The sequence below is a fragment of the Plecotus auritus genome (assembly GCF_963455305.1).
Source record: "Plecotus auritus genome assembly, chromosome: 6".
Lineage (NCBI taxonomy): Eukaryota > Metazoa > Chordata > Mammalia > Chiroptera > Vespertilionidae > Plecotus > Plecotus auritus.
The window spans coordinates 141,468,540-141,493,571 of NC_137773.1; the positions used below are offsets into that span (position 1 = coordinate 141,468,540).

The 25,032-nt window shown below is 46.1% G+C and overlaps 1 protein-coding gene across 1 annotated transcript in view; it reads left to right on the forward strand.

The window, feature by feature from the left end:
- Positions 1–25,032, forward strand: part of SLC6A11 (solute carrier family 6 member 11) — a 110,432-nt gene that overhangs the window by 70,934 nt on the left and 14,466 nt on the right. Inside the window, exons 7-8 of the mRNA XM_080675185.1 lie at positions 18,398–18,501; positions 24,630–24,754. Coding sequence (XP_080531311.1) covers positions 18,398–18,501; positions 24,630–24,754 — 229 coding nt within the window. The remainder of the gene's footprint in view (positions 1–18,397; positions 18,502–24,629; positions 24,755–25,032) is intronic.

Below are 25,032 nucleotides of genomic sequence, written 5' to 3' on the forward strand. Positions count from 1 at the left end.
TTTTACCTTTAGAGAAAAATTAAGCAGAAAATAGAGTTCCCGTATACCTACCCACTCCTATCCCCCAGTTTTCCCTATTATTAACATCTTACATTAGTGCAGTACATTTGTTACATCGATTGATATAGTATTGATGCATTGTTATTAACTAAGTCCATAGTTTACATTAGGGTTCACTCTTTGTCTTGTACATTCTATGGGTTTTGACAAATACGTAATGTCCAGTGCCCATCATTATGTATCACGTAGAATAGTTTCACTGCTTTAAAAACCCTAGTCCTCCACCTATTTACCCCTCCTCCTTCTTCCCCAAACCAGTGACAACCACTGAGCTTTTTGTAGCCTTTTCAAATTGGCTTCTTTCCCTTAATAACATGCATTTAATGTTCCTGCATGTTTGCTTGTTTTTTATCACTGAGTGATATTGCATTGTCTGGATGCACCACAGTTTGTTTATCCATACACCTATTGATAGACATCTTTGGTACTTCTACATTTGGCAGTTGTAAATAAAACTGCTATAAACATCTGTGTGCAGCTATTTTATTAGCATATTTTTCTTAAAAAGAGTGCATCCACCAACAATCAAAATCCCTATTGAGCTTCAACCAGAGCTGTAGATATAGTGTGGAGATTACCATGGTCTGCTTGGATTAGAATCACGGCTCATTTGCTTCCTAACTATGTAACCTCAAGCAAATTACTTAGCCTTTCTGTGCTTTGATGGCCCCATCTGTAAAAAAGGTTGTTGTGAGTATTAAATGAATAACGCTTGTTAATGGTGTGCATAGCTTTGTATATAGTGCAAAGGAAATGCTCAATAAATGTGAGCTGTTATTATTTTTTCCAGAGATGAATATGCATTTTATTTTATTTTCTTGACCAAAACTTCGGGCCTTTTTGTGGCACTGCATAGCATGAACTGATTTAACCCATCCTGTTCTCACAGAAAGCCTATTGAGAACAGATAGGGCCAAAAGAGCAGGTACAGATTTGAATGTAAAGTATTATTATGCTAGTTGTCACTGTGCATATAGGCAGAGCTAACTGACATTTCTAAACCTTTATGACTCCAAGTGTGGTCCCCAGACCAGCATCAGCATCACCTTTATTGAGGAGCTTGTTAGAAATGCAGGCTCTTCAGAGACTGCATTTTGGCAACATCTCTCACTGGTTTATATAACATGGATGTTTGGGGAGCACTGGTCTGAGAGCATTCAGGGCCAGCTAAGACCTGTTAGACACACTACACCAATGAGGGTTGTGGTCAGAGGAGGCAGAGGTGCTGGGCTGAGTAATGTGAGCAAGAAGAATTTGCTGGGCCCTGGCCAGGTGGCTCAATTGGTTGGAGCATTGTCCCATACACCAAAAGTTTGCCGGTTTGATTCCTGGTCAGAGCACATACCTAGGTTGCAGATTTGATCCCTGACTGGGGCGTGTGTGGGAGGCAACTGATGGATGCTTCTCTCTCACATCGATGTTTCTTTCTCTCCCTCCCTCCCTCCCTCTCTTATTCTTTCTAAATTCAATCAAAATATATCCTTGGGTTAGGATTTTAAAAAGAAAAAGGATTTGCTGGGTTTTGGGGCCACCCACCTGCCCATGCTCACACTCCAGGACAGAGAGAGGGAGAGCTCACTCCAGGGATTTCTGCTAAGGGGGACCCATCACTCATGGGATCATTTAGGAATGGGATTGATCCCTTCAGGGATTGCCACCCATAGAACTACACTGTCCAGTACAGAGGCCATAAGCCACATCTAACTATTTAAATTTACAGTAATTGAAACAGAAGTTAAAGTTCATTTCCTGTTTCACTAGTAAAAATTCTGGTACTCAACAGTTACTTGTGACTAGGGGCTACTATATTGGACAGAACTGATACAGAACATTTCCCTCATTGCAGAAAATTCTGACAGTAGTGCTATAGAGGGAGAAAGGCCCAAGAAGCAGGAGAGCCCGTGGAAACTGAAACTCAAATTGTACCTGCTACTTGGAAATGGAGGGGTGACCCCTGGCTCTCTGAAGTCATACTATTTTGGGTTTCCAGACCCTTAGGGGCTTGGTTATTTCCAGAAGAGTTTTAAAAATGCCCCTTGAGGAGTCAGGACCAGAACTGTGGCCACATGTGTCTTGGACAGAAAGGGCTGCATTGGGAGGTCCCCGCCCTGTGAAGTGCTGAGAAGGGTGTGGTAGCTGCACATGCAGTGGCCTCAGGCTGGGAAGAAAGGGTCTCTATCCCCTCAAGGACAGTGGACAGACAGAAGATGTGGGTGCTGAGTTACATTGGCTGTTAACTAGCTGTGTCTTCTTTCTGAAGGAGAAAATACCATAAGACACAAATTTCCCTCCAAATTCTACATTCCTCCATCATCATTCTTCTTGTTTGCCACTTTTTCATACTGCCTTCTACTTTTTAGAGTTGATACTTACTTGGATTTTATAATGTGTTTGCCAATTTCTTTGCTCCCTATTATTTTCATTTCTTTCTACTGGATTAAATATCCTTCCTGTTGAAATGCATCCTTTAGTAGTTCTTTCAACAAGGCCTGTGGAAACTAAGGTCCCTTCATCTGTATGTCTGAAAGATTTTTATTTCACGATCACTCTGGAATGGTAGTTTAGCTGGGTATGGAATTATAGGGGGTTAATTTTTAAGTTACAGTTTGAACTTGGGTGCCCACATTGCAGGAGCTGTGAGTGGTCACATTCATACCTGGCACTTCCTTGTTGAGTTCTGGGCGGAGGGGCAGTTTTCTAATATCTCATTCACTATAGGACAATGCTTTTCTGGCTCCTTGCTCTTTACTGTAAGCCCACTCAGCTTTTGGTCCTGCCCAGGGGCTGCAATCTTCGCTTTGTCCTCTGGAAGGGATTTAAATCCAAGCCTCTCAGCCTTCTGTCTGCTTGGCTATCCCCATATGTTACTGGGACTATTCCTCCTCCTCCTCACCTTTCAACTTTGACTTCTCTCATTTCTGGCATTTGGGGGAACTTTCTGTTTTTCCTTTCAAAGCAGGTTAAGAATTTAAAATGATTATTATATTTCATAATTATACTTTTTGTGAAAATGTTAAACTTCAATATTTGCTCCTCTTTATGTGCTAGTCTTGAATATGACATACTGGATGTTCAAGCAGTTCATTAATATTAAGGGAAATAGCCCTTACTCATTCATGCTTAATTTAAGCATTCATGCTTAATTTTATTCATCAAGTCATGTTTGTGGTGATTATTTCTTATTTCATACTACCTACGAATATATTTTCTAACAGTAAATTTGCTTCTAACACATGGAGTAAAATCATATGTATCAAGGCATTTGACAAAAAGCTCTATAGAACCCATTTGTACTTGCTGTTTTTAAAAAGTTTGAGAGTTAAGGCTCACTTTTTTCTTTTGTGAATGAGTAGCTGAGTCCCAGAGAGAGGAGATGACTTACCCCTGGTCACAGCTAGTGGAGGACTGGAATGCTGAACTTCCAATTGAACATGTTATCTTTCCACCCCTTTGAGCCTGTTTTCTCATCTGTGAAATCAAGAGCTTAGATTAGACATGGAATCAGGTCCTGATTCACTACCATGTGACCTTGGGCACAGCACTTAACCTCTCTGGGCTTCCATCTTAATAAGCCCTATCCTTTCTACTTGAGATGACTGTCAAGAGTATCAAACAGGCTTACACATACAACAGAGCTGTGAGAAACACAAGGGCTTCAGAGAGGTTCTTGTAGTTCTGATCATTATGATGCTGTGACTGCCTCCTGCAACTCCTCCTAGAAAGAAGTGTGCTTTGCAAATGCAATGCGTTCTGATGATTTCTTTTTTTTCCATTTTATTAAATTTATTGGGGTGACACTAGTTGTTCTGATGATTTCTAAGCCGGCACAGATTGGAGCAAGGAGAGCAAGGATTTCTTATGTATGTGAGCAGCAAGATGGTGGGGTTTGGATACATCTTAGTTTGCAGGGATTGTGACATTTGATGTTCTCTGTGAAAACTCACTGGTGTGTGAACCTCGTGTTCCACTTCCCTCACTTCTCATATGCAGGCCAAGTGCTGGAAAGCCCTGCAGGGCAAACGCTGAGTCCTGCATAATGTTCACAAAGAGGTCAGACATAGCTCTGTCTCCTTGATTAGAACCTTGGCGATGTCCCAAATGTTAGAGGCGAGTGGACACAGCTCAACCTCCAATGGATAAACACCTTGGTCCTTGCACTTCGCACCCTCCCCTGCCCCCAGGAGACAGTGTTGCATAGTGGGAAACTCTCAGGTTCAGAATCAGGGGACCCAGCTTGAACAGACATTGTGCCTCCTTGTGCCAGTTTCTTCAGCCATAAAATTAGGGCATCAAGTAAGTTCACCAATTTTCAATCTTTTCACTATCCATAGCCTTTTCCTTTTCTTTCCCCACTTTTGACCCATGCCCATGAGCTATTTCATGCTGACAGAAAGTTCCTTTTAGCAGTTGTATGTGTCTGGTTAATAAAAAGGGGCAGAACCCAGGAATTAATTCTTTAAAATGCCCTCTGTGAAAATAAGGCCCAGAAAGAGAGAAGATGATTTGTCTGTGGTCATATGAATGTTTTTATATTATAAATAATCTGAAAGGGGGAAGTCACTCACGTATTTCCAATATAGATGACAGTGTATTAAGATCTCTCAAGGCCATGAGAGTAACTGGAGGCAAGAGTCAGATAAATGTCACTCCAAGCAAGTATATGGTTAACATCCTTAGGAAGATAATCCAAACTACATTTGAGTATCACCCAAGACATGGACAACATCTTTTTCAACCATGCCTCTCCCGTGGTGACTTGCATTGCCCAGCACATAGTAAGTGCTTACTAAATGCTTGTTGTAGAATGTGGTCATCTCAGCACTGTGCTCTTGGCTAGGACAGTGGATGCCATGGTAATTGTTTATACCTCAGAATAGGTGACAGAGGAGAAAACACAAAGAGTGAAACAAAGAAAGGGCTCTCTAAGAAAAACAGCGAGGAAAATAACAGACATGGGCTCCTTTAGTGAGTGCCTCAGAGATGGAATATAAAATGAATCCATAAAATTTTGCTAAGCGTGACTGGGGGGGGGGGGGTGGTGAGTATTTGTACATCCTTGTACATATCTCCTCCTTCTACCTTGAACCCTGGAAGGTTGTTCTGCATCATCCAGAAGGAAATTGTGGCTGAAAATGAGGCTTGAGGACAGACAAATCCGTCAATGGCAGATGATGGTTTAAGGAACTCAGGCCTGTTTTCAATCTTTGAGGTGATGTCAAGGAGGGGACAACTGAATCCCAGAAAACTCCTAGGTTTTACGGTTGCTTTCGCTGCTGACTGTCACCCGGTCAGGGAAGGGCCTTCCTTAGATTATCCCCACTGATGTGATCACAAAGCATGCATTTCCCCACTGATGTGTCCCGGGAAGCATTGCCCTCCCCTTTCTGTAGATGTGACTCATCTCCTCAGTGCTGGGATGGGAGCTTCCTCTCTGTTGTCTCATTGGTTCTGTCTGCTCAGGGGACACCCACATAGCTACCACCTAGATTTTGCCATGGACATTTTGCTATGTCTACTTCATCACAGACCTTTTCAAGGCTTCTACCCATCCATACATTTTATTTTCTTGATACATTTCAAAGTAAGTTGCAGACATCAGCACACTTCACCCCCTAAATACTTCAACATTGATGCCTTGATTTATTTTTTAATTATTATTCTTAGTTTTGTTGCTCAAGCCCATGGCCAGGGAAGTCACTGAGGGAGGTGTGAGGAGTGAGTACAGCCCCTTTGTCCTCGCAGCTTTGCCCAGAGCCGATGCCACAGTCCTGGAGCATCATATGGGAGGAAGTGTTGTGACAGCCTGTCCCATTAGTCCAACTGGGAGGTTAGCCATCCCTTCTGTTTCCTCTCCTTCCAAGACCTTGCTGTGGTCAGGAAGTCGGCTTCAAAGTTTGCAGGTGGGAGGCCTGCCATGCTGCTTTACTCGGTCACACCCAGTGCCCCAGACCTGCTCTGCCCTCTGCCCTGGGCACTCTGGACTTGCTGCTTTATTAGTCAGACTCCCAAGGATCCGGTGTCATTTAAAGCTGTCACCTCTCTGTTCAGATGAGCAGAGGAGAGGTCAGGAGAAAAGAAAGAACTTTAGGGAGAACACACAGGAACTTCCTGGGAAACCTAGAATTGGAACCTGGTGTCCAAACTCTCTCTGCCCAGCACATTCTCTACTTGGCCTGGTAGCTAGGACTCTGCATGAGCCTTGAATGGTCCCTTCCTATGTCTGCAGAGTCTAAGCATCTGTGGGCCTGCAACAAATATTTTTTGAGTGTTTACTATGTACCAAGCAGTTCCATGTACAAGGAACTGTCAGGGATGCATCAGTGAAAAAAACAGATGAAACCTCCTGCTCTCATGGAGCATCTTTCTGTTCTAGTTGGAGGAGCTAAACTATAAACAATGAATATAATAATGTGATTAAGTGTATTTACTTCCCCGTCGCTGGCAGATGCAGAGGCGGCTGCCTTCAGCAATCATGGCTGTTTTCTTTTTCGTTTTCCTCCCAAGGAGTCCTTCCTGAGCCTGGAGTGTACATGGTGGCTTGTGGAGCATCCTGACGTGCTCTTTCTTTCCATAACTCTGCCTCAAGCCAGCTCCCTGGTTATCAGAGGAGAGAAGTGGTTATGGCGGGAAATGATGAGGCTTCATCCTGGCTGTTTGCTCAGCTGACACAGGAGAACTGCCATCTTGGGGCTTGGTTAGGAGCTCATGTCTGGTTTGGCAGAGAAGACCCTGGCCTTGGGCTCCCCGGTGATGGGATTTGGGTTCTGCAGCCTCGCCAATACTACCCACTCAGTCTCTCCTTGCCTCAGTAGTTCTCAACCAGGGCTAGGTAGGACCACTGCCCAAGGGTCACTTAGAAACATGTGGGGTGTCATTCTGGTTTGCCCAATGACTAGACCTCCTCTAGCATTTAGAGAGTGGGAGCCAGGGATGCTAAAACTCCTGCAACGAATAGGACATTCCTGCCCAATGAATTTTCCTGTTCAAAATGCCAATAATGTCTCTCTAGACCAGCCGTGGGCAAACTACGGCCCGCGGGCCGGATCCGGGTGTTCTATCCGGTTCTCTTGCTCTCCCCTCCGCTCCTTTACTTTGAATTTATATTAGTTCACACAAACACCCCATCCATGCTTTTGTTCCGGCCCTCCGGTCCAGTTTAAGAACCCATTGTGGCCCTCGAGTCAAAAAGTTTGCCCACCCCTGCTCTAGACTAACATTGTCAAGGGGAAGACCTTGTCCTAACATGTAGCCCCTGAGGCTGCATAGACAGTTCTGAGAAAAGCTCAGAACTGAGAGTGTGCTGTCTTCAGACCTTGCCCAGGGTTTCCACTGCTTTGAACCTCGTCTATTAGTCCTTTGGTAAAATAGGTCTTGATTTTCTCATACAATGGATTAAGGGTCAGACAGGTATGCACAGCCCCCAGGATTCTACCACATAAGGCCGTGGTCGGCAAACTGCGGCTCGCGAGCCACATGTGGCTCTTTGGCCCCTTGAGTGTGGCTCTTCCACAAAATACCACGGCTTGGGCGAGTCTATTTTGAAGAAGTGGTGTTAGAAGTTTAAGTTTAAAAAATTTGGCTCTCAAAAGAAATTTCAGTCGTTGTACTGTTGATATTTGGCTCTGTTGACTAATGAGTTTGCCGACCACTGACATAAGGCATGGAGATCATTACCATTGGCCCAGTGCCAGCGATGGTCTACCCGCTCCCTCTGTGCTCTGTGACTGAGACACGGCTGTCTAGCCTCTAGGCAAAGGCCCAGCCACAGTGACCCCACTCCCTGCTCCACACAAAGGGGCCACCAGGGTCAGCCTGCACGCCCAGGCTCCCCTCACAGAACTGAACAGCTCCTCACCGCCTGCGGTGCAACCCTTCAGCCCAGTGACACTTTACTGGCAGGGCCCGTGTCAGCCCCCAGGGCTGGCTGCCCAGGGAAGCGCTTGGCACTGGAGCCAGAGGCTGCAGAACATATTTCCAGTGGGGCTTCCAGGCCAAGAGCTTCTGCCCCTTCCCACCACTGTTCCTGCTCGCCCTGCCGCCTGCCCAGTGCATTAGCATTTAAATATATCAGAGTCCTCTCCCCCCAAGCCTGCTCCCCACTTGAGTCCACCAGGGAGGGAACATTTGAATCCTCCTCCTGTGACTCCCTTCCCTCATAATGGCCATACTGTATTCATCGGCTTCTGTATGTGGCATTAGCCAAAAGAAGGAGAGAGGGTGCCTAGCAACCCGGAGGGGGCTGAGAAAGAGGTGGGAAGGAAGTGATTTTCATGTAATTATTCACTTCTACAAAAGACGTTGTCAGGTACACACTGGAAACACAGCTGTTTATTATTCTTCTAACCTACTTTTAATCTTTTGAGAATCTTTACCAATAAAAAAGGCTAAAAGAAAGAGCTTAGTTCAGCCATTTTCTGCCAGGCCATATAAGTTACGTTTCTGACTCAATCAAAGGCTCTGCTTACAAAAGTTGTGTTGTATGTGTTTTTGTGTGTCTGTGTGTGGCTGTCTGAAAATAAAATGTTAAAGGAAAAGGCTGTGGGGTCTGAACCCCAGGAGGGCCACCAAGGCCTGTCCTGGCTACTTGGATCCAGCCACATGCACTGTTGGGTCTGGAGGTTTTCACGCATCTTCTTGCCCGGGCACTGGGACAGCAAGGAGCCTGGGAGCCGCGAGATGTTGGCTCCTTCTGCCCCTCACTGCTGTACCCAGGCTCGCTCGCCTAAGGGCGGGTGAATCTGCTTTACGATAGGCACTGCCGTGTTTGGTGCTGCTCAGAAAAATGATAAGTTCACCTGCTGGAGAGGGGGCTGGGATGGTGGAAAATGCATAAGAGCTTGTGTTCATAGTGGAATGGAGAAATGTTAGCCACCCAAAGAAATCAGATTAAGGGAATCGTACCAGTACCAGGTACCCCACTGCATACCTTATAGTCACTGTTTCTTACTTTCACTGCCAAGGCATTGAGGCTCAGAGAGGTAAAATGACTCGCCCAAGGTTACACAGCAGGTAAATGGAAAGGCAGGGCTCCAAACCAGGTCTGCCTGGCCCTTTTCATGAAGCCCCAGCAAGGCTCGAAACCAGGCACCCGACAGAAGCCATCTCGTTTCATTTAGTCCCCTCTGCATGGTGCTTCTGTGCCTCCCCCAAGGCCAGTTCCAGAGGTTCATCTGTCCCTTAGTCCAAGGGGATGCCTCACACAGTGGCCAGTGTGTACATCTCTCCACGTTAAATGGACAAATGACTTCACTTCTCTGGGGCTTAGTTTTTTCATCTATGAAAATGGAATAACAATACACCCTCTGAATCTAATCCCTGTAAAGTGCTTAGAACAGCCCTGGTATGTCATAGGTGCTGACAGAGGTGAGCTGGTGTCACCGTGATTTTCAGCATCACCCTCATCACACACCTGCTTTGGTGGTGTTTTCGTGGCAGGATGGGTTCACACTGCACGTGTCCGAGACCTCAGAGTGTCAGGGCAGCAAACACCACTGACACCAGGGTGCAGAGATGGAAATACCAGGCCTTCCTGCTGGCAACAGCTGTGCTGATGAGCAGAGGCACTGCTCTTCTGCTCTGACGTGTGGCTCTGTTTGTAGACCTGAAAGCAGGTGTCTAGGGAGCTTTTTTCTGTAGCCCATGCTGCCTTACACACCGTAGGAAATCACTCTTCAGCCCTAATTCCCTATCAGTGCCCCGGGCAGTAGCTGTACCTTCATGGAGCGGGCGGGCCCTGGCCCCTGCTGCCTGCACCCCCATCTCTTACAGCCGCCTCGCTCATTCCTCTCCACCGGATGTACTATAGCTTATCTGTCTCATGCATGGTCCGTCTGTCCTGCTAGAATGGCAGGTCCCCAAGGACAGGAGCTCCTGGAACTGTGCCTGGCACAAGGTGGACGCTCAGTCCACGTTTACTGTGTGGAAAAAGGGAAGAGGCTTTTCTTTCTTATAGATGTTTTAAGACCAGCATATCCTGGGGAGGAATCAGTGTTGACTGAGCACCTACTGTTTATTAGAGCTCATGGCTGGGTTTCTGAGCACTTCTTCAATGCTCTCCAAGAGTCAGGCCCTGGGCTGAATCTTTGTTTCTCACACATCATCTTATTTAACCTTTTGTGAGTGAGAGAGAGGGAGATGCTAACCACATATGTACAACTAGAGGCCCAGTGCATAAAATTCGTGCACAAGGAGGGGGGTGTTCCTTAGCCCAGCCTGCACCCTCTCCAATCCAGGATCCCTCAGGAGATGTCCAACTGCCGGTTTAGGCCCGATCCCACAGGGATCGCCCCTAACTGCCTCTGCCTGCCAGCCTGATCACCCCCTAACTGCTCCTCTGCCAGCCTGATTGCCCCTAATTCCCCTCCCCTGCCGGCCTGATCACCCCTAACCACCTCTGCCTTGGCCCCTGCCACTGTGGCTTTGTCCGGAAGGATGTCCGGAAGATGTCGGGTCTAATTAGCATATTACCCTTTTATTAGTATAGATGATCCATTCCTACTGACCCAGCTTCCTTAGGGTTTGTTTTGTGGAGACTATTTTCCCTTCAAATTGTGTTGAGAAATAGGAAGCCCTTTCTTATCTCACGGTGAGAAAAAGACATGAAGCTTTCTTCCCAAACTTCTAAGACATTAGACATTCCACTTAGTGGTCAAGGTTAGAAGGTTGGGAGAAGGGGAGAGTGTTTCCACCAGTACACACAGATGTCTCTAACCTGAGCATAACAGTGCCCACCTCTGGGCAGCCTCTGGGTCACGGGACATAAGAAGGTGCCTTGTAAATTGTAAAGTGCTGTCCATGTGGACCGGGGCAGCATATACTGAGCATCTATCATGACAAATGTAGCTTCTGAGTGTGAGAAGAGAAGAATTTGTCATGTCCATCTGTCCTTCCTAGTATCATTGAGGACCTACTTTTTGTGCTGGGCCTTGAGGGTCAAGTTATAAAGGTGAGTTATATCCCAATTCATTGCTTTCTGCTCCTACTGTGCACCAGGGCTTGTTGGAACCAGTTGCCCAAAAGAGGTGAAGTTGCCTCAGAGCTGGAGGGCGGGACCACCTCTCTTCTAAAGGGGTTCCACTCCCCTGTTCCCATGCAAATCTGTACTCCAAACCTCTGAATGTGGACTGCCCATGGCTGCGCTGCCAGAACGCCCCCCATTCATTGCTAAAGAACATAGGGAGTGATCCGTTCCTCAGCTACTGACCCAGCTTCCTTAGGGTTTGTTTTGTGGAAACTATTTTCCCTTCAAATTGTGTTGAGAAATAGGAAGCCCTTTCTCCACGGAACTGTCCCCCTTTGTAGCATCCTGGGACATGCTGGTCAATGGGGCTCCGTGGCCTGGTCTTCCTTTCATTGCGGTGGGGTTGCCTTTGTTTTATTTGACTTGACAGCCACAGAGCTGTTTAAATCCCAGCTGAGACTCTGGCCTGCTCGGCATACCAGGAGGCCTCAGCGCTTCTCTGTAAAACCTGGAGCCAGATGCCTTGGGTTCAAACCTCACTCTCTCCCTTATTAGCTGTTTGACCTTTTATGGGTCCATTTTCTCTTGTATAATACCTTACTGACATGGTTCTGTAAATTGTGAGATTGTGTACATGAAAGCCTCGAATACACAGTAGGTTTTCAATAAATGTTATCTCAAGTTTCCTAGTCCTAAGGCATCATCAAACTGGTAGAAGGGTTCATGAATGCTTTTTCACCCTGTTTTATTAGGCTCTCACTTCTACTGTTGTCAAATCATTCCAATGGCTACCATGATCTTGTTTGATCTTTGGGTGTTTATGGAGTTCCTAGTTGAAGAAAAAAAGTAGCCTTAGATGAAATAGACTTGGGATAATGCCTATAGGAGAGATAATTCTATGTGCTCACCAACCATTTATTGGGAAGACTACATATCCCAAACTTTCTTGCATTTAACTTGGGACCATGTGACTTAGTTCTGATCAGTGGTATTTGGACAGAAGTGACATAAGTACCTCCCAGGCCTGGCTCTTAAAAATTTCAAAAGCAAACCTCCAGCTCCTGTTCCTCTGCCTCAGAGGCTGGGTTGACATGGAAGTATCATAAGGTAGGAAGGCTTGTGTCACTAAGTGGGTGGGCAGAAGAGAGCCCCTTCACAATCTGCATCTGGTTTTGTGTGGGCAAGAAATAAACTTCTGTTATGCTAAGCCGTTGAGATTTGAGGGTTTACTGTGTAATCCGGCATAGCCTATCAGTAATTATCTTAACAAACGCAGTCGCTTCCTGATGAGTTAATTCATTCTTTCCCAGACTGAGGTGGGGGGGGGGGGGCTGACAATTGGGGCCCTGTTGCATTTTCTCAACCACAGGCATAAGTTTATTAAGATCATAGACATAGAGGGGTTATGCCAGTCTTTTAAGGAGTCTAGTGATACAGATTGCCTGTGAATACATATCATGCTTCTTTGTGAGACTTTTTCACGGAAATCTAACCCTGAAAAGTTTTGGGCTCTGCATGCCTAATGAGCATACATCTCAGCAGAAAAGTTGGCGTCAACATGGGTTTTCCAAACGTGAAAATTAGAAAACGCTAGTGGAGAAAGTTTAGGATCTTTAGTCAAGGAGCTGTTAAGTTATAGCTAAAATTCTGATGACTTCCAAATCCCAGACCTAGACATTTAGCCCTTATACTTAGCCATTTCCCCACTTTACACCTTCAACCTCCCTTTAAAAAACTGGTTCAGCTTCCAGTAGTCTACCTCCATCCACCAAATTGCTCAACTCTGGATATTCTGCCACCCCCATTCAAAACCAACCTTATTTATTCTGCTCTCTAAAGATTTCTTAAGAATCAGGGAGACACGTTAGCAACAGTAAAAAAAAAAAAAAAAAAAAAAAAAAGGAGTGGGAGACTTAAAAAATTCCCAGAATCTCTTTACCCAAACAGAGAAACTAAGATAGTAAAACAAAAAACCAATGGATAGCATAACTAGGTGACTCCATGAACCACAAAATGTGAAGAGGTGGGGGCTAAACACCAACAGCAATAATATCTGCATGTTATCAACTCTGTGGGATGAGATGAAGATGAAGATGAAGGCAAAGGGAATTCAGAAGAATGAGATCCAGGAATCCCCGAAATCTCTAACGTGTACTCACCCCTAGGAGGAGAGGACTCTGGGAGTAGAAGCTTGGTGGAGCTATCTGAGGATGCCAGCCAAAACTAGGAGGGATATATGCAGGCTCCAAGTCATAGGTGAGTGTTGGAGGACTGTGGGAAGTTTGGGAAGAGGTCTGGGCCCTGGGAATCTAGGGACTCATCAGCTGAGGCTTCATGGCCAGAGAGAACCACACATTGATGAGAAACCATTGGAAACAGAGTCCAAATTGAGCAGGACAGAGACACTAGAGGAAACAAAAAGAAATTTTGGATAAGAGTAGAGGAAGGGGATAGAGAACAATTTCAGGAAGTACTGTCTGCACAGTCATATTTTTTAAGATTTTTTGTTAATAACAGAAGAGATAATAGCCCTGGAACTATGAAGCTAAAAAACTATATCCTGGGATACCCTTATTCTTCTACACAAATCCCCCTTCTAAGAGTATAGAAAGGTGCATCTTACCTACACATAAGCAATAGGAAAAGACAGTGATCAAACCCCATAGAAAGCTATTATAAGAAAAAAAATGAGCAGAATAGTATTCCTACAGGTAATGAATGCATTCCACAAAGACAGACCCATAAAACATCTGAACACTGAAATTTAATATTTCAAAAAAGGCTAAAAAATTAAATCAACAGATGCTTTGAAACAACAGCAAAAGTGAAATTGTTAGACAAAAAGAAGATTTGAAAAGATGGCTTATGAAAGGAAAAATATTTCAGGCAAAGTAACTAAATAGAAGGAATAAAAGAGTAAATGAACACCATGGATGATATTATAAGGAAAATAGAAGATGGAGAGGCAAAAAAATAAAGTCAGAAATGCAGAAAGAGCTTTATTACTTTTTTAAATGCTGTGTGGGTAACCAGAAAAAGTGATAGGTATAGAAGACAGACAAAGAAGATTCAACATACAAAAGTCCCTAAAGAAGAAATCCAAAGCAATGGAAAAGAACACCCCCCACCCCCTGAAATATGAGAGAGTTGAATTTGCATCTTGAAGAAGTATACCACATGCCTGGGAAAATCAACCCAGAATAGTCAACATATTGGACTTTAAAGAAAATGGAAAACTCCTATTGGTCATTCAGACAAAAAGAGTAAGTGCTTTTTTAGGGGAAACAAATTAGAGTGGCCTCAGACTTTTCTACAGCAGCACTCTGTGCCAGAAGACAACTAAGCAACATGTTCAAGATTCTCAGGAAAAGAAATAGAGAACCAATGATTTTTATATACAGTCAACTATTAAGAACATGCAGGAACCAGGAATATATTATTTCCCATGAGCCTTTCCAGAGAAATTTACTAGAAAGCAAGATGCAGGCAACCAAACTGACTAGAGAGGTATAAACATAAAGGCTAGGAATGAGCATTAAATTTATAGTCACCTGGAGAACCCCCACTAATTAATGGCTATGAGAGAGATAATATTTAATGGTTGTATGTTCTGTTGATGCAGATACAGTGCAAGTGTTAAAAATTAGGAGAGAATGGAGTGTGTATATGAAAAGTGGAATAAATTCATAGATTGCCTTTAAGTGTTAACTGGAAAAATGGGTATTTTTTTTTTCAAATTAGATGCTAGAGGAAAGGGAAAGAAGAAAAATTGAGGCTGCTGGCTAATTTCAATATTCCTTATGGTAGGAAACGAACAGACATTGCCAAAAAGAAGAAAGGCTAAGGATATTATATGAAGGTGTTGACTTAATGGTAACCATCAAAATAATAATGGCAGGCTTTTTCCTACAGAAGTATGGGAGCAAGAGGGAAAAAACCATTCAAGAACACATTCCCCTCTCACATGAACCTCTAGACCCAACATGACCCTTCTCATTGCTTCTCCAGTCTTTGAAGGTGTACCTCCTCCAGAAAGCCTTCTTGATTAGAACATGCTAATCTTCCCCCCTCATTTATCCCTCCTAGGCACTGGAAACCTTGTTATCTTATCTCACCCGCAGACAGAGATGGAGTGCTATATATAATGGTACAGTACCTTTTTAAGAATCTGGCACAGGATTCTGCACACAGAAAGCATTTAATAAAGGGTAGTTCATCAGCAATTCAGGATTGGTTGAAGGATTTGGGCTTACAGCCTCTGGGCTTTTCTAAGAGCTTTAATGTTGCTGTTTGTCAGAGTTCTTTCAATTTGAAGTGACAGCCATCCCATTCAAATTGACTTAAGAAAAATTGGCTCTGAAGTTGGAATGTTCTAGGGTAGGTCTTATTTCAGGTATGGCTGGACGCAGTGACTCAAATCGTATCACCCATATCAGTTTTTCTTTGCTCTAGACTCTGCTTTCCTCCGTGTTGGCTTCCTTCTCAGTCAGGCTCTTCTCCTGTGGTCAAGCATGTATCCTATTGGCGTGGTTTCACTGAAAGTCCCAGACTGAGTTTCATTGGCTTGTTTTGTGTCATGTGCTCATCCCTGACCCGATCATCGTGGCCAAGACAAATGCTTTGATTGGCCAGGCATGGGTCATGTGACTATCCCTGAAGCTATCTCTGAGAGGGGGAGAGGTGGTTTCCCAAAGGAAAATTGGGGTGCTGTTACCTGGAAAGGGGAGCTGGATGCTGTGTAGGCAAAAACAACAGACATCTGTGTTAGTGTAGACATGCTCAGTGAGCAAACTACAAGAAAAATCCCTGCAAGTGAAAAATCATGGTTTGGGGGCTCATCTTTGAGACATGTGGATGGAAAGCTCTCTTTGGTGTTTTCAAACTCAGAGTTTATTTACCATGTTGGCGGGGGGTTGGGGGACCACTGGCCATGGGGCCCAGCTTCGATGGAGAAACCAGCTTTCCCACATGGCTGGGGGCTTCTCTCCCTGGCCTGGGAGGAGGCATTAAAAACAAGTGTGAGACTCGGTGCACTGAGCATCCCTGTGGGCATCTCCTGTGAGCTGTTTCCTGAGTCAGCAGCTGTGCTGTGTTTTGTTTTTCCATGGCCTTGGAGATTTGAAGAAAGCACCAGTGCCCCCTGGACCTTGAAATTCTTCCTTTTCCAGGCAAATTACATGTATTTTCTCTCTTGGGGATTTGATACTCAACACAGGTAATTTGGGTAAAAGGGAATCCACTGAGGGAGCAAACGGGGAAACAATAGTACGACTTTAAAACATATCAGTTTCTCTCCTAAATCGTAAACACTTTTCCTACACTGGACCCTTCCTGTCAACATTTAAGCATCCTTAAGTTTCCACCATTTAAAATAAGTCCTCCCTAAATTTTACTAACCTTTTCACTAACTACCTCATCTCCCATCTCCCCTTTAAGGCAAAATTTCTTAAGAAAGTTCTTTTACATTCCCACTTTCATTTCCTCCTAATATTTCAACCCACCCTGATCTGCTGGCATTCCCCGTCCCTCCAATACACACACTTCATGAAAGAGTTCTCCCTAAGTTCCTCATTTAGCTCTAAGACACTAAACCCAATGACCCTATGTTAGAGGGGGAACGTATTCATTTCTTAGGTTGAGAGGCAATGTTATGATCTTCAGTTTTAATAGCTATTTGTTGAATAATTTAATGAAATCAAGCAAATCCAGGGAAGAGCGTTCTGTACTATGTAATCAAATCCCCTAGGAAGAGGAAATAGAAGCATTTTGCCTGGAAAAGAGAGAGTTTTGGGGTCCAGGAGGCACAGGCGTTTTCTTCAGATCTTGAAAGTGTTGCCACATGGAGGAGAGAGATGTGGTCTGGGTGGCTTCAGGGCTAGGAACACAAGAAGAGAGATTTGTTCTCATTTTAAGAAATGTTCTAGCCGAAACCAGTTTGGCTCAGTGGATAGAGCATCGGCCTGCGGACTGAAAGGTCCCAGGTTCGATTCCGGTCAAGGGCATGTACTTTGGTTGCGGACACGTCCCCAGTAGGGGGTGTGCAGGAGGCAGCTGATCGATGTTTCTCTCTCATCGATGTTTCTAACTCTCTATCCCTCTCCCTTCCTCTCTGTAAAAAATCAATAAAATATATTTTAAAAAAAAGAGAAATGTTCTAATGGTTAGAATGCTCTAAAGAAGAAAGGGGCTGCATCAGAAGAGAGCACTCCCTGTCACTGGCAGTAATCAAGTAGAAACTGTTCTGTCAGAAGTGCTCAGAAGAGAGTTTTGTGTTGAGTGAGAGGTCACACCTGAAGACTTCTGAAATTGTGGGATTGGTTTAAGCATGCTTCTCTAAGGTGGGTCTCCATGAACTTGTGTCTTCCACTCCCAGCTGTGTGGTCTTGAGGAAGTTACTCAACCTCTCTGTTTTAGAGTTTCCTCAGCTGTAAAAGGGGCTAATAAAAGCACCTCTGTGTAGGGTTGCTGTGAATATTCAAGTGTAGAAATGCACACAGGAATCAGCACTGGTGCCTGAGCACGTTGTGTTTAATAAACATTTGCTAGTGTTTGTATTTAGTGCAAAGCCCTGTTCTCTAGATGGCACTCGATTCTAAAGCATCAGTCTCATCAGCTGCGTTTTGGGTTTTAGTTGTGGGTTTTCCTTGCTAACTTCTAGGAGCTCAAAAAGAGCCCAGGAGAAAGTGTTAGAGATGCCACTGTAATTCCATTGTGCATGTCATGCTGTCCACAGCAGTTTTTGTCAGAGGGGAACTTAAAGAATAAGAAAGTAGTTTCTATATGTACCACATAAGAAGCCTAAAATGCATGTAAGTTTGAAAGGTGATAAAGATTTGGTGGGCTCTCCCCTTCTCTTGCTGTCCCTTTGCCACTTTTTATGCTCAGGCCAGCTATGCCAATAGGAAACCCTAAACAGAATCCTATAACTGTCTTCTCATGGTAGTCTTAATCACAAAGGCAAAAAATCACTCATCTTGGTTTAAACATGCCAATGAGTATGCTCCAGGTCCCAGGAGCGCGTACACTCCGTATCGAGTGAATCCTCTCAACACGCCTGCAGGGGAAGTTCACTCCTTACTTTGCAAATGAGGAGACTACGCCTCAGAAAGTTTTCACAGTTGGGATCTAAACATCCAAGTTCTTAATATTTAGTGAACTGTTACCCATAACCTCTGAAAAATCCTGGGATTAATTAAGGAAATGTATATATTAATCAAGTGGTCCCCAAGAATAGAACTTCTAAAAAACATGTTCCTAAGAAGGTTAGGAAGTTTGGGTATCCTTTGTCTAGTCTCATTGGAGGGTGGGTGTAGATGGGGGATTTCAGAGAACAGAGCCGACTTCTCTCTGTGCCAACTTCTTTGTGCCTTTCTACAGGTCTGGGTAGATGCGGGAACACAGATCTTTTTCTCTTACGCCATCTGCCTGGGTTGTCTGACTGCTCTAGGAAGTTATAACAATTACAACAACAACTGCTACAGGTAAGCATTTCCCCGGGCCCTGTCGGCTTTCCACCAAACCCTGAGAGCTCTCCCCTCGGCCTAGCTAGCTCATGTTTGCAGAGCCCACCTTGCAGAGCCAGACAGATGGGCTATTTCTCAGCCTCTCTCTGCACCAGGATCAAAGAGTAGGCCATGGAGGAGCTGGGAGAATAACAAATATGGTCAGAGTGCATTCCAGGATTCCAAGGAATCCACTCTGAAATCTTACCCAGGCCTCCGTCTCACCCTTTTCCCAGGGTAGATAAGTGACTTGCACCAGGTCACATAGCTAGTAAGTGGCAAAGTTGGCATTTGAGCCCAGGTCTTCTGACACCAAGGGCCTTGTACTTCTGCCTTTTGTTCATAAACCTGCTCCTGCCCCTTCTCATTGGACAGTAGGGAACAGACAGGGCCCTCCCAGGCCTTCTGCAGCTGCCCACATCCAGCACGAGGAGGGGAACTTATGGGGAGGTGAGCGAGGCTGTCTGACCTTGGCTGTCTGGCCTCCCAGGCCAATCTGAGTTCTGCCACAAGGCTGAGACTTACAGAGGGGCAGGGATTTGCCAAGGTCACCCAGCAGTGCATGGTGGAGCAGACATTTGCATCCTGGTCTCTAAGTCTAGGCCCATGGTCTGTTTGCTGAGGTCTCTGCACCCCTGAACTTAGTGCCTGGTCACAGTAGGTGAATATTACAGGATGGCTGGATAGCACATCTCTTCCTTAGAGTCCAAGAGCTCCTTATTCCAGCATAAACTCATGGAATAGTGGCAATGAAGCCACCTCTGATCACAGGTTTGTTGAGAAAGGAAGGATTTTTCAGCAAATGATTCTGAGACAGTGGAAGTATTGAAGGGGATAATCAAGATAGATACTCATACTTTGTCTCATATACGCACCATAGTAACTTTCAGACTGATTAAAGAGTTAAATATTTTTTAAGAGGAAACCATTCTAAAACTAGGAATAAAATTCCGGTGTGTGATTTCCCACACACACACACACCAAGCAATTCTCAGACACCAGCTGGGTGTCCTTCAATTCAACTCTATTCTGAAACTGTAGACAGTGTCAGAGATAACATCAAGTTCCACAAGTTAAGGACTGGGTCCTATAAGACTGCCCCTCCCCACTTCAGACCGCAATTGCAAGTCCAGGTTGTCATCTGTGCTTCTGACTGACTGGCTATAGATTGGAGGTTCCAATGACCCCCTATTTGGGGTCAATTAATTTGCTAGAATGGCTCACAGAATTCAGGGAAACATTGCACTCACTAGATTACTGGTTTCTTATGAAAGGACTAGTGACCCGGTGCACGAAATTCCTGCACATTAAAAGGGGATTAATTAGAGGAAATAATTTAATATTGCTATTTGCCCTTTCTCTATAATAGAACTGTCAGAGATGAAAGAAAATTAGTAAAATGTATATGAAAACCTTCCTCCTGTCAGAGTCTGGGGCACACCACGGGACCCAGAGTCAAGTCCCCGCCCACCCACATGCACCCCAGCCAGCCCCTCCCCATTGTGCTAGATCCAGACCCAGCCAGTCCCACCCTTGTCAAGCTCTGCTGGGCAGGGGGCGCAGCTTCAGGTCCCCTGGCCCAGGGTCAGGACAGGGGGCATGGCCTGAGGTCCCCCAGCCCAGACCGGGGGGGGGGGGCATGCCTTGAGGTCCTCCATCAAGCCCCGCCAGGTGGGGGACACAGCCTGAGATCCCCTGTCAAGCCCCGCTGGGTGGGGGGCATGGCCTGAGGTCCCACGTCAAGCCCCGCCAGGCGGGGGGGAGGGGGGTAGCAGCCTCAGGTCCCCTGTCAAGCCCCGGTGGACAGGGGCACAGCCTGAGTTCCCCCGACCCAGCACTGGGGGTGCACCTTGAGGTCCCCTGTCAAGCCCAGCCAGGCAGGGGGGCGCAGCCTCAGGTCCCCTGGCCTGGTGCTGGGGTGGGGGGCGCAGCCTGAGGTCCCCTGTCAAGCCCCGCTGGGCAGGGGGTGCGGTCTGAGGTCCCCCGGCCTCGTGCTGGGGTGAGGAGCGTGGCCTGAAGTCCCCTGTCAAGCCCCACCTGGTGGGTGGCACAGCCTGAGGTCCCCCAGCCTGGCGCTGGGGTGAGGGGAGCAGCCTGAGGTCCCCTAGCCTAGCACCAGGACAGGAAGCACACCTTGAGCTCCCCCTTCAAGCCCCGCCGGGGGCGGGGGGGTGGGGGGCATGGCCTCAGGTCCTCTAGCCTGACGCCAGGGCAGGGGGCATGGCCTGAGGTCCCCTGTCAAGCCCCACAGGGGTGGGGGAGGGTGTAGCCTCAGGTCCCTGCTGATTGCTTGTTAAGGCTCCTTATGGGAACTTGGCCTCAGCTGTGGGTGCAGCCATCTTTGTGATGCAGTGATGGTCAATTAGCATATTCCCTCTTTATTAGATAGTATGTTAACTCAGGAACAGCCAGATGGAAGAGATGCATAGGGGCAGGGCGGGGGGATGGAGCTGCCATGCCCTCTGAGTGCCACTCTCCCCAAATGTCCGCCTGTTCACCAATCTGGAAGCTCTCTAAATCCCACCCTTTCGGTGTTGTGTGCATATGTATGAGGCTTCATTACATAGGCATGATTGATTAAATCCGTGGTCGGCAAACTGTGGCTCGAGAGCCACATGCGGCTCTTTGGCCCCTTGAGTGTGGCTCTTCCACAAAATACCACGGCCTGGGCGAGTCTATTTTGAAGAAGTGGCGTTAGAAGTTTAAGTTTAAAAAATTTGGCTCTCAAAAGGAATTTCAATCATTGTACTGTTGATATTTGGCTCTGTTGACTAATGCGTTTGCCGACCACTGGATTAAATCATTGGCCATTGGTGATAAAACTGAATGTCTAGCCTCTCTCCCCTCCCTGCTGGTCAGGGGTTGGCATCCTCTCGGAAAGCTGGCTTTGTGATAACTTTATTGACCCCTTTGGTCAGTCAGCTGTGCGCATTATGTGTCTATCAAGTGTGAGACACCAGAATTGGTACCTTGGGAGATACAGACAGCAATAGCATAGCCCAAGTCTATAGTTTGTAACTTGGGAATCTCAGGAAGTGAAAGGTCCAACATGCAGAAAAAGAAAAGCTGTTGTGGAATCCAATACACAATTAGGCAGCAAGTTGTATTGTTCCTGTGGGCCTTTGAGTAGACAGGTAATTAGGTATGGCTGGAAGAGGTATACTGGAGAGGTAGAAGGTCAGGCCAGGTTGTCCATAAAATCCTTTCTACCTCCATGGTGTTGTCGGGGAGGTGGGTCTGAGGGATGGTGAGAGGTAAAGCACTCAGTGAGCCACAACACAAAGTGGTAACCATGGACAGGAAGGGAAAGGCCGTGGGACAAGGAGAGCAGCACAGCAGACCTCAAGTCCAGGTTGAGTGTGACCCCCCTTGGGATACTGGAGAGAGATTCTATCTGCATACACTTATCAGCACTTCAGCAGCCAGCGTTTAGCACTGGCCCTCTGTGCTGGGCACTGAGGAAATCACTTGGTCACTGTCAATCACCTCCAGCTAGGCTGTCAGCTCATGAGGACATGGGCTGGCTCTTCTTTTGTGCCATCGTCACTCAAGCATAGCATAGTTCTGGCTGACATGTAAGGAACCATGGAAGGGCCACAGCATTATGCAGATGAGGAAACTGAGGCCCGAGGGTAAGTCACTTGTGTTCACATTGCCAGCAATGGAATGTGGCTTTGAACCTGGGTCTTTCTATTCCTCATTACCAGGCATGACCAATTCTTTCCCAACTACAGCAGCTGGCGCAGATTTGGCCAAGACTGCCTGGTTGTCAGGCTGTAGAGGCAGGGGCAACTTTCTTCCCCACTGAGCACGTGGGTGAATATGCTGGTTGCTGATCATCCCTTTTGCTTCCCCATCCAACAGGCAGGTTTCTCTTCCTCCCATCAGCTGAGGAAACTCAGTCCCCTAAGTGACATTGCCAAATAGGAAGGCTTTTGTTTTATTTCCTTTTCCAAGTTGTTTGCTAGCAGGTCTTCCCAACTCAGAGAGAGTAAATTAGTACCCTCTCTTCTGACAGCATAATAGCTTCTGGAGGTCTTCAAAGCTGGCTCAGCTGCTGCCAATTTCACAGCACTTGTTACATAAGCTTTTCACCTAAAAGGTTCCCTGTGGGGGAGGAATTAGAGGGATGGAGACAGAGCAAACCAGGTGGGGAAAATTCTCCCTTCAGGCAGCTAAGCTCCTGAGGGTGGGGGGTGCAGGGCACAGGACTGAAAGGGACCTCCCATCATCTCAGAGCCTCCCTGTCGTGTAAGGAAACCTCTCATGAGGCCTCTGGGGCTAGATGGAGACTTTGTGATAAGGAACAATGGTTTTTCAGTAGCCATATGATGCCCAGAGACAGTTATCCACAAATCAGGGTTTGGAGGTCTAAATTCTTAGGGAGCATCTTTTTTGTGTAACTGCTAGAAAAAGCCTGGGCTTTGGTGTCTGAGATAAATGCATGCACATCTCAACTTCACCACCCGATGACTGTGAAACCTCCTCCCTGATCCTCTGGATTCTATGATATAGTGTTCAAAAAAACCCTAGCACAGGACTGGACACATTGCAAATCCAAATGATACAGAATTCCAGAGGATATGGAGAAAACGTTTTCCTCACCAGTACCACCTTGTTTCCCACTGTTGGATAAGTCAGGGTCAAGGAGCAGATTTATTCCAATCCTAGGAATAACTCTGCCTTACCCTGGGGTGAGCTGAATTTCCTTATGAGAGGTGGTACATCAGGCTTGCAGATAAAGTCCCCTTGTCTGCCAGCCTATCCTACGTCCACACTGCCAGAAGAGTTCTTTAAAGGAACCTGTATCAGTCATTCACTGCCACAATAATGCTGTGTAATAAACAGCCCCAAAACTCAGTGGCTTACCACAACAAGCATTTGTTATTATTGCACCTAAGTTTGCTGGTCAGCGGGGGAAGCTCTCCTTAGGGCTGTGGGTTGAATGGGTTTGGTTCCAGGATCCAGGCCAGGCTCAAGTCTGGTCTATATGGGTACGTTCTGGGTTCAGGTTGCAGGGACAGCAGTTCTCCTGTGGAATTTCTTCTCATGGTAAGTCACAGAAGGGACAAAGGACAATCAAATCACACCAGTATATCTGTGGCCTCTGTTTGTATTATATTTGCTAACATCCATTAGCCAAAGCAAGTCACATGTCAGATATTCTCCATCTCAAGGAAGAAGATAGGGGGAACAACTGCTTGCTGGAAAATGATTTAATCTATCACAAGGCCCAAGAGTCAATAGATTGAATCTACCCAAGCCCCTTTTCTTATAGCTGGTGAGATCAGGACCAGAGAAAATATATTGCAGAGAGAATTGGAACCCTGAGCCCGTCTAGTGTGCTCTCCACTATGCCCTTGATTCTCAGAGCCATTACAAGACAACAGGGTGTACCCTTTGGTTGTATTACAAAAAGTATAGAGTCAGGAGAAGAGGAGGTGAAAGTTTGATTCTGTCCTTAATCTAGTGTTCATTGTGACATTGGAAGAGGGGACTGTCACTGCTCCGATAAATCGATGAGGGGCCTACCTGGAAGGGCTGCCTTCTAGCAGCAGCAGAGCAGGGACTGAGCAGTGAGGTCTGTGGGTGCTGCTCTGGTAGGAAGCTTGGCCAGGAGGGATGTCTTCTCCCAAGGCTGTGGGGAGCTTGCAGTATGAAGCCCGTGGATGCTCCCTGGCTGAGAAGCAGCCATTTCTCAGAGGTTTCTCTGGCCTCCTTTTTTGAGCTCCTAGAAAATCAATCCTCTCCTGCTTTCCATGGTTTTTTCTCCTGCCAGGGACTTGGTGGGTGGGGCAGTGGTTTGTTTCCAAGTGTTTTCTTACTAGTTGTGCATTTTCCCATTTGCTATTTCTCTGCTGCCTCCCTTCCCACTCCCACTCCAAGTTCTGGTCTGTGACCTACTTATCATCTAGAAGTGCAGCAGAAGCTGTGTGACCATGGGCCAGCCGCCTAACCCCTCTGAACCACAAGGGCTTCATCAGGCAAATGGTGCTATCGGTGCCCTCACCGCCCTGCCCACACACAAGGCAGCATGGTGCTCAGACAGAATGTTCCAGCCTGTGCCACCCGCTCTGACCTGAGCCCCTCCCACTGCTTCCCCACAGGGACTGCATCATGCTCTGTTGCCTGAACAGCGGAACCAGCTTCGTGGCCGGCTTTGCCATCTTCTCGGTCCTGGGCTTCATGGCATATGAGCAGGGGGTACCTATTGCCGAGGTGGCAGAGTCAGGTAAGTTCCAAAGGTTGGTGAGGTGTTGGGTGATGGTTACAATGAAAATATTATCTTTTTCCTCGGCACATTCTCCTGGGCCAAGTCTCGGGAGTTGATCCACCATCTGTCCTCAAATAGGATCCTGGGAATTACCTGAGAGAGAAACGTTGACACCTCTTCACTCCAGAATCCAAGCATCTCCCCCTCTTTCTTCTTCTCTCTCTAAAATTAATAAAAACATTAAAAAATAATAATCTCTGTGGGACATTTGTCCAGAGCAGCACAGGGAGCCTACC